This window comes from Triturus cristatus, chromosome 4_1 (assembly GCF_964204655.1).
Source record: "Triturus cristatus chromosome 4_1, aTriCri1.1, whole genome shotgun sequence".
NCBI classification, from domain to species: Eukaryota; Metazoa; Chordata; class Amphibia; order Caudata; family Salamandridae; genus Triturus; species Triturus cristatus.
Window position 1 is genome coordinate 40,947,461 of NC_140585.1, and position 15,185 is coordinate 40,962,645.

The 15,185-nt window shown below is 51.2% G+C and overlaps 1 protein-coding gene across 1 annotated transcript in view; it reads right to left on the reverse strand.

Annotated features, from left to right (window-relative positions):
• Nucleotides 1–15,185, reverse strand: part of LOC146839411 (membrane-spanning 4-domains subfamily A member 6C-like) — a 173,438-nt gene that overhangs the window by 22,686 nt on the left and 135,567 nt on the right. The window contains exon 5 of the mRNA XM_085650796.1: nt 12,252–12,273. Within this exon, the coding sequence (XP_085506922.1) occupies nt 12,252–12,273 (22 nt within the window). The remainder of the gene's footprint in view (nt 1–12,251; nt 12,274–15,185) is intronic.

Consider the following 15,185-nt stretch of genomic DNA (forward strand, 5'->3'; position numbering starts at 1 on the left):
AGAAGATAAGAAGAAGGACTGAAGAGCCGTGCAGAGCTAACAAGAGGACGACGCCCACTGACTTGGCCCCAGCCCTACAGGCCTGTCTCCCCCTCGAATCTGCTTTTGCGAAATACTGGCGTGGCCTGCAGCCAGCAACCTCACAAACCCCGAAGGACCTGCCTGCCTTCACCTCCAGGACTCTATCTCCTGAGAACACCGGACGTGTTTAAACTTCAGCTTCTGGTGCCAGCCTGAGACTGCATATCCAGCACACTCTGCAATCGCCGACCCCGGCCTGAGCTCGAGTGAAGCAACACCACGAGGAGGTCCCCCCGGCGATCCTGACCTGAGATCCAGCGACCCCTGACCTGCCACAAGCCTCCTGATGACGCCTGCAGCCTCAATCCAGAGGACCCCCCCTACCGCGACCAGAACAGGGTAGAACAGGGTAGAAAATCCGACGTCAAAAGGCACCCCTGCACCCGACGCCCCACGGCCTTTTGTGCCCAAACCAACAGTGCCTAACCAACCCACAACATCCCAACTTACCCCTCGAAGTGGTGGTCGCTCCTGGAAGATCCTCGTCCCCGAGCCTGCAGTGTTTCTTTGTCCCGGAGAATCTCCATTGAAATCAACAGGGTGCCCGACCTCAAAACAGCACCCTGCACCCGGCCGCCCTAGTGTCGCTGAGGGTGCACCTTTGGTGCTTCTTTGGTCCCCAACTTGCCCTGAGCTAAACCCTAGGAGCCTTGCTCCCACAACCCTGTGGCCTGCTTGCCAGCCGCCACCAACCGGAGCCCCCCTATCCTCCATAGGATAACATTGGGCCTCAACACTCTGCACCCGGCCGCCCTAGTGCCACTGAGGGTACAACAACAGTGAATCACTGACCCTGGGAGACCCCTGAGTCTAACCCCAGAACCCCAACTCCAAAGACCGAGTACTTACCTCAAAACCGATAACCTGCTTTTCCTCATAGGATAACATTGACAGTTTTTCTCCCAAAAAGTTTCGAAGTGTCGACTTTTGAAAACTAAGAATATTCTTTAAAAATCGCACAAATAACCAAAACCGCATTTTCCCAATTGTTATCAGGAAATGTCCCAGTGCTTATTCTAGGTATCAAGCACTGAGTAGGAAAAGTAACGTAAGAGTAACTTACCTGTGAATTGAATTTCCTTCCATAGGATAACATTGGTGGTTCTCTGTGAAAAAGTTTCTAGGTGTCAACTTTTGAAATACAAGAATATTCTTTAGAAATCGTACATCGAACTAAAATGCATTTTCTCAACTGTTTTCAGGAAATGTCGCAGTGCTGAATCTAGGATCCAACACTGTGTTAGAAAAAGTAATCCCAAAAGTAACTTACCTGCAATTTATTGAAAAAGCCCATTCATTTGAATGTACTATACCTGCTAAGTGTTGCAAACTGCTTCCTTAACTGTAAACCAAAACCAGTATAATTTCTACAGCAATTTCGAACAGTGTTCAAACAAGACAATTACTACTGCAAAGTATTTATATGCTTACCTGTACCAGGCTTGCTTGGTTCTAGAAATAAAACAACAATATATTTTTTATACACAACAACTGGCCTAGAGTTCAGTTCTTGAGTGTGTGAGACCATTTGCTGACTGAGTGTGTAGAACAAATGCTTTACACTGTCCTCTGATACTGCCTTACTCTCTAAAGTGGTAGCTTGGTCGAGCAGTACGTTTCTATCTAACTGTAACCTCTGCCAAACCTCTGGAGACTCTTGGACTCTGTACACACTGTACCACACTTTGGTGCAGTATATATAGAGCCAGTTTCTTACAAAGGGTAAGTACTTTGTTCTGGGAGTTGGTATTCTGGGGTTAGAACCTGCGTTCCCCCAGGGTCAAGGATGCACTCTCAGATCACCCTCAGCAGCACTAGGACTGCCGGGTGCAGAGAGCTGAGGCCCAATGTTAGCCTATAGGGCTTGGGGGCTGTCAGTTGGTGGCTGCTCTCGGTCAAGCCACAGGGACTGCAGGTGTTGATTGGAGAATCTGAAAGAAACACGTTAGTTAGATTCCTCACCTTAGAATATCCCCAGGCGTCAGACTGGATCCGAAAGATTTTTCGTCAGCAATACCCCTTGCGCGTCGCTAGGCGTCGTCTGCGGCTCTGCGTCCGTCGTCGGCGTCATGCGCCGGAATGACGTCGTCGGAGTTCTTAGACGCCGCCCTCGCGCACTGACGTCAGTTCTTCTTTTTTCCGCGCCAGTAAGCGCAGATCCGGGAGAGCTACCCCTTTAGTCACTTTTTGACTAACTTTTTCGATCCTTTTTGATCTTGTCTAACGACGCCGGTGCCGGTAGGATGCCTGGTTTTAAAGCCTGTGCTGACTGTAACCGCCTGATGTCGGTTACGGACCATCACCGCTGGTGCCTGTACTGCTTGGGCCTCGACCACGACGCGGAGTCGTGTTCGGACTGCAAGGCCCTGACCTCGAAGGCTAGACGGGAGCGGTCCCGTAAGCTTCTCGAGATTCGCCACTCGGCTCCGCGCGCCTCTCGATCCCGGTCCAGGAGGAGGTCCAAGGATCGGTCGCGGAGCCGCAGCCGACGTCACCATCGGTCGTCGGGATCCAAGTCTTCGGGTAAGTCGAAGCATTCCAAGAAGTCCAAGAGGCGACACCGCTCTTCGGACTCACCTCGCCGGTCGCGCGACTCGGCCGAGGGTCTGGGTGGTTCCACCCCCGCGGCTCCGGCGGAGCCGCAGGCGCCGCGCAAGTCCCCATACCCGCCGGTCCCTGGGACTAACGCGACGCCGGCGGAGGTCAGTGCCTTCCTCTCGGCCATGAGGAGCCTGGCTCCGCCGTCGACGCCTGCGGGCGCGCCTTCGGGCCCCGCGGACCCGACAGGGCTGCCTTGCCTGCCGGTGGCTCCGGCCCCGTCGACGGCTCCGGCCTCGACGCCGCAAGCACCCGAGGGACCCGTTCCCGAGTCCCCGCCGACGCCGGTCAACCTCGTCACGCCTCCTCCGCCGGCGTCGACACCGGTACCACCCCCGACGCCGACTCCGCTCGACGTCGAGCCCCAGTTCAGTCCCGCTCCGGGCCCGGCGCCGCTCCGGCGTCGATGGACGCAGCGTTCGGTGCCGCTAGAGACACATCCGTACCTTCCTCCTGTATACCAGGAATCGGATGATGGGGACAACTGGGAGGGATCCGAGGATCCTATGGCCGCACAGGCTCAAATGTCACAGGACTGGGCAGATGAACTGGGGGAGGCCAGTGGCCTGGATACCTCTCCGGACACTGGATTCGTCTCTCCTCCGACTGTGGCTTTGGAGGAGGGCGCAGCTTTCTCTGTGGTGTTGCGCAAGGCGGCCGCAGCCCTTGGGCTCGAGGTACCTGCCGTGGCTGTGAGGACTAACGTCCTCACTGAGGTGCTTCAGTCTGCAGCAAGCTCCACTGAGCCTCTGCTGCAATTCAATGAGGCCCTCATTGACGTTCTGCAGGGCACCTGGTCCAAGCCCTCCACAGTTCCTCCTGTGGACAGGAACGTCGCCAGGCGCCACCGCCCTGCTCCGGGCGACCCCAGTTTTCTGTCCCAACACCCTACCCCCGAGAGCCTGGTTATCCAGGCCTCTACCTCCCAATCCTCCTTCCCGACCGCTCCGCCGGACCGGGATTCCAAGAGACTGGAAGAGTTTGGCAAGAAGCTGTTCTCTTCCCTTAGTTTGGGCCTGCGGTCTTTGAACACCGCCTGTCTCTTGGACCGTTATTCCCACTCTCTGTGGGATGCGGTGGAGGACGTGCTGCCCCTGTGTCCGGAGGAGGTCCGGACACGACTTACCCAGGCTCTGGCCGATGGGAGGGATGCAGCACGGCACGCTATCCGATGTGGGCTTGACACTACGGACTCGCTGGGTAGGGCAATTTCTACCACAGTGGCGCTTAGACGTCACGCCTGGCTGCGGTCCACGTCATTTTCGGGCGATGTTCAGAGCACTCTCATGGACATGCCCTTTGATGGCACTCGCCTTTTTGGCGAGAAAGCGGACAGTGCGCTGAATCGCTTTAAGGACTCCCGGGCTACGGCCAAGTCCTTGGGCCTCTCGGCCCCGCGATCGCAAACTTCCGCTTTTCGCCCCTTTCGTGGCCAAGGAAGGGGTGCCTCCTCACGTGCGCCTAGCCACCAGCCGCAGAACCAACCTGCGCGCGGTCGCGGATGTGGTTTCCGCTGAGGCGGTTCTGGAGGACGACGCGGTCAGCCCACATCCACCCCGGCAGCATCCGCCTCAAAGCCTTCCTAGTCCGAGCTTTCAGGCCCATTTCACGCCAGTGGGCGGCAGAGTTCGCCATCACCTGCTCCACTGGCGGTCCATCACATCGGACAGGTGGGTGCTGCAAATCGTCCGAAGGGGCTACTCCCTCCCCTTCGAGAGGACCCCTCCAGCCATGCCACCGCAGCACCACCGTATCTCGGGGGATCATTTGAATCTTCTCCACGAGGAAGTTTCGGCTCTCTTGGCCAAGGGGGCCGTCGAGCGCGTTCCGAGTCCAGAAGTAGGTCGTGGTTGTTATTCCCACTACTTTCTGGTTCCCAAGAAGGGCAAAGGGGGCCTACGCCCTATCTTGGACCTCCGGAACGTCAATGCCTTCCTCCGGAAGGAGAGGTTCAAGATGTTAACTCTGGCTCAGGTTCTGGCTGCCCTCGACCCTGGAGACTGGATGGTAGCGTTGGACTTGCAGGACGCATATTTCCACATCCCCGTCCTGCCGGCCCACCGGCGTTACCTGCGGTTCACGGTGGGCCAAGAGCACTTTCAGTTTACCGTGCTCCCCTTCGGCCTCACCAGTGCCCCTCGGGTGTTCACGAAAGTGAGGGCGGTGGTCGCAGCTCATCTGCGCAGATCAGGGGTTCCGGTCTTCCCCTATCTCGACGACTGGTTGTTGAAGGCGGGCTCGCCCCAGACAGTCATCTCCCACCTCCAGACTACGGCGGATCTCCTGCATTTGCTGGGATTTTCCATCAACGTGCCGAAGTCACACTTGAGTCCCTCTCAGAAGCTCCTCTTCATCGGAGCAGTTCTAGATTCGGCGCAGTTCCGGGTCTATCCACCGGAACAGCGGGTCCGGGATATTCAGGCCCTGATTCCCATCTTTCGGCCTCTATCCTGGGTTTCGGTCAGGCTAGTGTTGCAGCTTCTGGGGCTGATGGCCTCCTGCATCCTACTAGTGCATCACGCCAGGCGGCGCATGCGGGCTCTGCAGTGGGACCTGAAGTTTCAGTGGGCCCAGCATCACGGCAACCTGTCCGACCATGTCTTGATCTCGGAGGGCACTGCACAGCAGTTGCAGTGGTGGCTCACGGACCGCGATTGGGTCATGGGCAGAAGCCTCTCCCTTCCCCAACCGGAGCATGTCGTAGTGACGGATGCGTCCCTCCTGGGATGGGGTGGCCATATGGGAGAGGCGGAGATCAGAGGCCTCTGGTCTCCGGCGGAGTCTCGTCTCCACATCAACCTGTTGGAGTTGAGAGCGATCCGGCTTGCACTGAAAGCCTTCCTTCCCTCTGTCAGGGGCAGTGTCGTGCAGGTGTTCACGGACAACACCACCGCCATGTGGTATTGCAACAAACAGGGCGGGGTGGGGTCGTGGACCCTTTGTCAGGAGGCTCTGCGCCTCTGGACGTGGCTGGAACACCAGGGCGTCACCCTAGTGGTTCAACATCTGGCGGGCTCTCTGAACGCCAGAGCAGACGAACTCAGCCGCCGGTGCATGATGGATCACGAATGGCGTCTGAACTCCGAAGTGGCGCTAGGTCTCTTTCAGCAGTGGGGAGAGCCTTGGTTAGATCTATTCGCCACCGAAGAGAACGCGCAATGTCAGCAGTTCTGCGCGTTGGAATTTCCAAGGCGGCACTCGCTCGGCGACGCTTTTCGTCACGAGTGGAGTTGCGGTCTGTTGTACGCCTTTCCGCCTATACCACTTCTGCCCAGAGTGCTGAAGAAGATCAGGCACGACCGGGCCCAAGTCATCTTGGTGGCTCCGGATTGGGCACGAAGGTACTGGTATACCGAGCTACTCAGTATGTTGACCGATCCTCCGATACGTCTGCCCCTTCGGGAGGATCTTCTGTCGCAGCAGCAGGGGACGGTCCTCCACCCGAACCTGTCCAGCCTCCACCTCCATGCGTGGAGATTGAGCGGCGGCAGTTGATGCCATTTGACTTGCCTCCTGAAGTCTGTGATTTCATTCTGGCAGCCAGGCGTCCCTCCACAAAGACGGTATACGCCTGCCGGTGGAACAAATTTGTGGCATGGTGCACAGCAAAGGCTGTGGATCCCCTTTCCGCCCCTCTTTCTGAGGTTCTACTGTTTCTTCTTTCTTTGGCCCGGCAGGGCTCTGCCCTGGGCACCCTGAAAGGTTATCTTGCTGCCATCTCTGCCTTCTTGCGGCTTCCTGATCAGCCTTCTCTTTTCAAGTCCCCTGTGGTTACACGCTTTCTAAAAGGCATTACTCACACGTTCCCTCCTGGTCCTTTTGTAATGCCTCAGTGGGACTTGAATCTTGTCTTGACATTCCTGATGTGCGCTCCCTTCGAGCCTCTTCACAATTGTCCTCTTCGTCTTCTGACTCTTAAGACTGCTTTTCTGGTAGCCATCACCTCGGCTAGACGGGTGAGTGAGCTCCAGGCTTTATCTTCAAAGCCTCCTTTTCTGTCTGTTCATCCGGACAAGGTTGTCCTTCGGCCTCGTCCCTCCTTTCTTCCGAAAGTGGTGACTCCCTTTCATCTTGGGCAGTCTGTCACCTTGCCCACCTTCTTTCCGCCTCCGCATCCTTCCAAAGAGGAAGAGAGGCTCCACCGTCTGGACCCAAAACGTGTGCTCTCCTTTTATTTGGACCGCACAAAGCAGTTCCGGGTGGACGACCAACTTTTCGTTGGATACGTGGGTGCTAAGAAGGGGAAAGCTGTGCACAAACGGACCATCTCTCGGTGGGTCGTTTTGTGCATCAAAATTTGTTACTCCTTGGCAAAAAAGGACCCTCCTGTTGGGCTGCGCGCCCATTCTACTCGGGCCACGGCGGCTACTACTGCTTTGGGACGAGGTGTCCCTTTGCAGGACATCTGTCAGGCGGCAACGTGGGCTTCGCTACACACGTTTGCCAGGCATTATTGCCTTGACAGCCAAGTCCGGAGGGATGGCTTCTTTGGCCGTTCTGTCCTCCAGGACTTTCTGGTGTGCTCTTGGTTCGCAGACCCACCACCGGGGATGGTATTGCTTGGGTATCTATTCTAAGGTGAGGAATCTAACTAACGTGTTTCTTTCAGATGAACAAGTTACTTACCTTCGGTAACGATGTTTCTGTAAGAAACATTAGTTAGTTAGATTCCTCACCGACCCACCCATCCTCCCCGTTCTGCGAACTGACATCTAGGGTTAAGGTTATCCTTTTCAGGCCCCTAGATTTTCTTTTTGGCACCAGTGTCGGTCTTTGCATGGCTCTGCGTTCCTGGCGCGGAAAGTTATGTACAAGAACTGACGTCAGCGCGCGAGGGCGGCGTCTAAGTACTCCGACGACGTCATTCCGGCGCACGACGCCGACGACGGACGCGGAGCCGCAGACGACGCCTAGCGACGCGCAAGGGGTATTGCTGACGAAAAATCTTCCGGATCCAGTCTGACGCCTGGGGATATTCTATGGTGAGGAATCTAACTAACTAATGTTTCTTACAGATACATCGTTACCGAAGGTAAGTAACTTGTTCTTTGCGGCAGGTCAGAGATCAACAGATCTCAGGTCAGGATCGCCAGGGAGACCTCCTTGTGGTTTTGAGCCACTCAAACTCGGGCCGTGAGCGTCGGGTGCAGACTCTCGGATTTGGCCAGAGTCTGTGGGTGAGCAAATCTGGTGCTCACAGAAGACAAAGTCTAGGTTATGGAAGGCAGGGCTGGTTCTTTGGGTCTTGAGGGCTACTGGCGACAAAACCCACGGTAATTTGGCTGGAGCAAGTTTGAGGCTGTGACAGGCCGGTAGGGCTGGGGCCAATTCAGTGGGCGTCCTCCTCTTCTTAGTTCAGCACGGCTTCTTCGCTCCTTCGTCTTCTCTTCTTTTTGTCGATTCTTGTCTGAGGAGGCAAGGTTCAGGGTTGCCCCTAAATACTAGACTTAGGGGCGTTACAGGTAAGTAAAGTTCGCGACCAATGAATCACTTTCTTGGGGTGGGTACACCCCCTATTATGCCACCCTCCAGTTGGAGAGGAGGGCATATGCCTCCCTCTGGTTGGCTGTATCCTCCCATCTGCAAGATGGAGGGGACTGAGAGTTGTGCTTCACCTCGCCTCCCCTACCTGAGGGGTGGAGTTGGCAAAGGTGGGCACACCTCCCTTCCTCACTTGGTTTTCATGCCGATTCTCCAGCCCAAAGTGGGGGTCTAAACTGGTGGGGGCCAGTTGCTGGGAGCAGCAAACGGCTGGGGAAGCTCAATAAGGCGGCAAGCCTTTGAAACTTCCCCATCGTGGACCCTGCCCATCCTGGGGGAGGAGGCCTTGTACCTCATCCCAGAAAGTGCATTGGTCCAGACCCCCGAGAGCAGAAGGCTCTTGACCCAGGGGTCCAGAAACATGTCTGGTGGTGGCAGCTGGCGAGCAGTCACTCAATCAGGACACTAGAGTTAGATCATTTTTCAGGGGGCATCTCTAAGATGCCCACTGAGTGCATTTTTCATTAAATCACACACTGGCATCAGTGTGGGTTTAATGTGCTGAGACGTTTGATACCAAATTTTCCAGTTTTCAGTAAAGTCATTATGGTGCTGTGGAGTTCGTAATGCCAAACTCCTGATACCATATACTCTTAATGGCATTATTGCACTTACAATGTCTAAGAATGGACTTAGACACTGTAGGGGTACAGGACTCATGCACCTGTACCCTCACATCTGGTTTTGTGTACCCAGCTAGAGAGGTGGCTGACCTATGCCAGGGCAGTGGGTTGTAGGCATGGCACACAGGGATGTGTGCCATGTCGATTCTTCACTTTGTTCTGCACCAAAACACGCAGCCTGCAAAACAAGTGTGTGGGTGTAAAGGTACAGGGCCTCTAAGGGTGGCACAATAAGTGCTGCAGCCCTTTGAGGCCTTCCCTGGTCACAGTGCCCTAGTACCTGTGGTACCATTTACAAGGGACTGACCTGTGGCCAAAAAGTGCCAATTGGGTTTTGTTTTAATGCAGTTTAGAGAAAAAACATAGGCCCTGGGTACCTGGTGGGAGGAACCCAGGGCACACTCAGTCAAAGTACATCAGCAGTTTGTCAAAAGTGGGGACAACCATGCAAAGAGAGGCCACTTTCTTACAATTAGCCAGAAAAATAAAATACTCCCTATTTTGAGCCACATCGAACGAAATGTCCTAGCAAAGTGAGAGATCCCGACCCTTTCTTTATTAAGGCCATAGTAGACATTGTTGCCCAGAGGAAAAAGCTTCAGAGTGATGTATTTTATGGCATGATTTGAAAGGATTGTGGCCACATACTGCACATTTACCAACATTGACTTCTATCTTTCTCTGATTTATTCTTTTCTTTTTTCGCTCCATCTTTCTTTCCTACTTTCTCTTTATTTCCTCACTTTTCATTCTCCTCTCAATCAGTTTTTCAATTTTTCTTTTGTTTTCCCATTCTTTTTTCAGGTGCCTTTTGAGCTTGCTAGCCTACTTTATATTCATGTTTAATGTTCCTTCCTGCTTTCCATCTTTCCCTTCCTGAGTTGCATTCTCCCATTCTTGTTTTATCATCTCCTGTACTTCCTTTGCCCCTTCTCTCATCCCTCTTTCTTCTTGAATTCTTTCTATTTGCTGATTCCTTATTTTCTTCCCTTCTACCGACCTTCCACTCGTCTCTCATTAATTCTATCCATAAATTCAATATTTTCAGCTTTACTTTCTTTCTCCTCATTTTTATTTCTTTATTTCTTCCCTGCACCCCTTTTTCCAAGTTTCATTCTTTTCTTCCCTTTTCCATTCTTTTTCCCTTTCTATCCTTTCCATTCTTCTTTTGTGCCTATGTTCCATCCTACTTTTTCAAAACTTTTCTTCCTTCTGTTCTTATTTGCATTTTTCTTTCCTTCCTTCGAGCTATTTCATTGTATTTGCCTCTAACTTATTTTTCTGTTATATTCCAAACATTTCTCTTCCATTCTGTCACCATTTTAAGCTAATTTGAACTCTTCCACACCCCTTCCCCATCCTACAGTTGTACCACTGTAATTTAAAGGTCTTTCCTTCTGCCTTGCAATTACCTGCAAGCCAGAGATAAAAGTTAAAAAGGGCTGTACAACAGTTTGTCCCAGACACCCTTCGCTACGCCCTTGGGCATACTTCACAGGCCAGACCAGGGTCAGTATTATACATTGGGCTCATTTTCCTTCATTGCACTGGGCGCACCTTTTAAAAGGTGCGCCCGCGCAATGAAGGAAAATGCACCGTATTATGAAGAATGCCCTGCCCCCGGGGCAGCCGCGAACTCGCGCTGCACCCAGGCCTGCGCATTCATGTGAAAAATGGAGCGGCTGCTTTGAAGCAGCTTTGAAGCTGCTCCGTGTTTTCACAGTGAAGGTGGAAATCGGCTTGCACTTTGAAGGGGGAATAGAGATACCCTCGCGGTCGGGTGCAGTGAGTGACAGCACCCACCTGCAAGGGGATATCTGGGGGGTTTATGGGACCCCTTTACTTCCTTCTGAGGGCTGCCTTCAGGGGCGCAATGACAGTGCACCTCCTGAGAGCTTATCTGCCTCTGTGCCCGTATCTGTAATATGGTGCAGCTGCAGAGGCAAAGGCACGCCCCCATGCAAATGAGGGAACGCCCTCTAAAGATCGCGCTAGCGCTTTATGAGCACCAGCGCTATCAGTATTACAAAAGGGGCAGCACATCCGTCTGCGGCCCCTTCTGTGATTGCCAAAGTGCCCTGGGGGCACACAAAGCGGGCACAAACACTTGTTGCGCCCTCAGGGTGCTTGTATATTACGGCCCCAGAGGTGCAAATGTGGTAGCTGGTGTATGAAAGTGCCCCTTTTTTGCATGGTCACCCCCTAACGTTTTGCCTGATATCTGATGCACTTTGACTGAGTGTGCCCTGGGTCTCTGCCAATCAAGTTCCCAGTGCCTGTGTTCTTTCCCAAAACTGCACCGATGCTCCTGCAATTGGCACTCCTCTGGTCCACATATAAGTCCCTTATAAAAGATGCCAGTGGTACCAAGTGCCTTGTGATCAGAGAGGGTCCCTTAGGGCTGCTGCATGCATTGTGCCACCCTAAAGGACCCCACATTCAAACACATACACATTGCCATTGCAGGCTATGTGTTGTGGTGTGACTACACTAAAAGAGTCATCATGGCACACCTACCTGGGTGCCATGCCTACACACCAATGCCTGTGGCATAGGTAAGTCACCCCTCTAGTAGGCCTTACAGCCCTAAGGCAGGGTGCACTAGACCACAGGTGAGGGCATTGCTGCGTGAGCAGTTTACCCCTACAGTGTCTGAGTCCATTCTTGGACACTGTAAGTGCAGTGAAGCCATTTTGAGAACATGGGCTTGGAGTTTGTCAACACGAACTCTTCAGCTCCATGATGGCTTTACTGAAGACTGAGAATTTGGGTATCAAACTTCTCAGCATCATAAACCCACACTGATGGTAGTGATGGATTTAATATAAAATGCGCTCAGAGGGTATCTGAGAGATGCCACTGAAAAACAACAAGCTTCCAGTGTACTGGCTGACTGGTCCCTGCCAGCTGCCACCACCGGACAGGTTTCTGACCTCAAGGGGTGAGAACCACTGTGCTCTCGGAGGTCAGAAACAAAGCCTGCTCTGGGTGGAGGTGCTTCTTACACCCCCTTGCATGAACAGCAGCACTTGGCAGTGAGCCTCAAAGGTTCCTACCTTGTGATGTGCTGATTTGGGAAGCTCCAACTAGTTGAGATGCCCGCCCCCCTGTCCTAGCCCCACTTAGTGGTGGCAGGACTGGTGGGAAAATTAGGAAGCAGAGTAGGAGTGTGCACCTTGGCCTTGCACACCCCTAGGGTGGCCAGGTGCTGAGGTGAACCCCTCTCTTTGGAATTCTTCACCTTAGTTTTTTTAGAATTAGTTCCAATAGGAATGAGAATGTGCCCCTCTCCCCAAAGGGAGGGGGCACCCAAAGGGTGTAGTCACCCTAAGGGACAGTAGCCAATGGCTACTGCCCTCCAGCCGCAGTGGCACCCTTAAAATGAGTATTTAAGGGCCCCCCCTGTACCTTGTTCCTCAGATTCGATGAACTAAGAGGAAGAAGGACGAAAGAACCGTGCAGTAGAGAAGGCGTAAGACGACAACTGATTTGGCCCTAGCCCTACCGGCCTATCTCCGCCTTCAAGGACCTTGCTTGCAGAAACCAGCGTGCCCCACAGCCAAAAACCTCCAGGAACCCTAGAGACCTGAGCTGCCTCTGACAAGGACTATTTTCTCCCGTGGACGTCGGATTTTTCCAGAAAGAAACAACCCCAAGGACACAGAATCCAGGCAGATCCGCTACACTTGCATCACTCTGCACCCGTCGCCCACGGCCGGAGTGCAGGTGGCCTGACAATCCAGTGATGTCTCCCTGGCAATCCTGACCTAGGATCCAGTATTGGACAACCTTTCCTGAACTTCCCCAAGAAGCCTGCAGCCTCATCTTGAAGGGTTCCCCCGACCAGATTCGGTGAGAGAAACATGATGCCCCTATACCCGCAACCCCCAAGCTTTGGGGTGCCCAACTGATGGTGTCCTGCCATCCCCCCACTATTCAACTTACCTCTCCAATCGCTGGATTTCTTCAGCCAGTCTTCTGGTCCGAGCCTGCTGCCATTGCCTCCAACTGAGGATTTCCGTTGATTTTGACAGTGCACCCGATGCCCCTGTGCACCCTGCACCCGGCCGCCCCTGTAGCGCTGGTGGTGCAGTTTCTGTGTTCTTTAGTGGCCCCTACAGTGCTGACCTCAACTCCCAGGGCCAGTGTTCCTGAACCAAGGGTACTTTCCTGCAACTGGTGCCCCTTCGAGGTGCCCCCAGATCCCATAGGCTAACATTGGACCCAGTGACTTTAGCGCCCAGCCGCCCCAGTGCCGCTGATGGTGCAGTACTACCTTGGGCTGACCCTTGCCCCGTGTTGGTCAAACCCTCCAAAGACTGAAATTTTAAGTAGAGGGCTTACCTAAAAAAATACTTACCTGTCTTTCCTTTCATAGGATTGCATTGGTTTTTCTCTCTATTGCACTAAGTGTTGCTTCTGTCAATAATACAAAGTATCTCTTTGACAATTAAAAGTATTTTATGCACCTGTAAAGTATTTTTAATGCTTATACAAACCTTTTCCAACTGTATATTGAAAATATTGCAGTTGTAAAAAATGTTTACTCACTTGTAAATGAGTTCTACTTGGTTCCTAAAATAAAAGTAACTAAAGTAATGATTTTGTGAACATTGGCTTTGAGTTAGTCATTGAGTGTGTGTTCTTGCCTTGTATGAGTGTGTACAACAAATGCATTCACACTACCCGCTGATACGGCTAACTTCTCAGCCCAGTTACCACTAAATGGAGAATAAGGAATTATGTAATTTAACCTCTGCTTTACCTTTGGGAACTCCCCAGACTCTGTGAACACTATATCTCTTATTGATATAGTACATACAGAGCCAGCTTCCTACATTGGGGGAACTTATGTATGGGTGTGAAGAACTCACAGAGGATGGCCAGTTGTGTGGACAGGGGGTAGGATTGGGATCACACTCTCTCAAGTGTTGAGGCAAAACCAGTTCCCTTGAACCCAGTTTTAGATCCCATCAGGGACTCTGTAAGTTGTTGCCGCTCTGGTGTGTGCCAGCAGCAGGAGCTGCCCTTGCTTCCAACCCATCGAGGCTCAGAGGGTATGCACACAAACACCATGAACTGTTAAATCGAACAGTGTGTTTGACATTTGGTCAATCAGAATGCACCGAGTAAAACCCAATATTGGACCAGATAGACTGCAACATCAGAAAATAACATCTAAAAATCATTTCAAAGAATATTAAAGAATACATGTCTCCGTTATTATATAAAAATGTATATATTTATTATAATAATTCATGAACATATCATTCCATACCTTTGTGTACAGATCAATGTATGTCCGATACATTAAAAACACAATACAATTTCAAATTTTAAAAACATTCAAGTTCATAGTCAATATATAAAAAATATGCAGAAAGTATACAAATTTCCAAACCACCTGCTTAAGGATTCCAATACTCAATGCCTATTGTGACAAGTTCTCTATGAATGTACATCTTTTACAGATCACGCGTTCTCAGTTTTTGCATGGATAGTATCAATTGTGCATTCAAAGTAAAACACATTTTTCTTAATGTGGATTATGTCAATGCGGCATTTCGGTAGCTTTCAAAGTCAAATCCCCACCTTCTTCAGGACAAATTCACATAAACAAATCTGTCCTGTTTTTTTTCATCCTGGGAGATGTTACAAAGTTGGGGATGTGTTTACCTCCAAATTGGTGTGTTTTTCTATCAAATGGCAGGCAGATGCTGTTTGATATATATTCTTTCAGATCCACCATTTCTCTATATTCCCTTCTCAGATGCCCATAATCTTCCTTTATTGGGCAATCGGTGTTTTTACGTGATTTTGAAATTTCCACAGTCGGTTATTTTCAATCCCTCATCATATATGATCCAGAGTTTACTTGGCAATGTAGTAGCAGGGACCCGTGGAGAATAAGAGAAAACAGCCGTTTCTATATGAACAGATTTGTTTATGTGAATTTGTCCTGAAGAAGGGGGGATTTGACTTTGAAAACCACCAAAACACAGCGTCGACATATTTCACATTAATAAAAAATTGTTTTACTTTGAATGTGCAATTGATACTATCCATGCAAACACTGAGAATGCGTGATCTTTAAAAGATGTACATATATAGTGAACTTGTCACAATAAGCATTGAGTATTGAAATCACTAAACAGATGATTTGGACATTTTTATACTTTCTCAATATTGTTGATATATTGACTATGACTGAATGTTTTTTAAATTTTAAATTGAACGCTGTTTTTAATGTGTCGGACATACATTGATTGTATGGATTGATATCCGCATGAATGATTCTATTAAATATATACATTTTTATATAATAAAGGAGACAGGTATTTT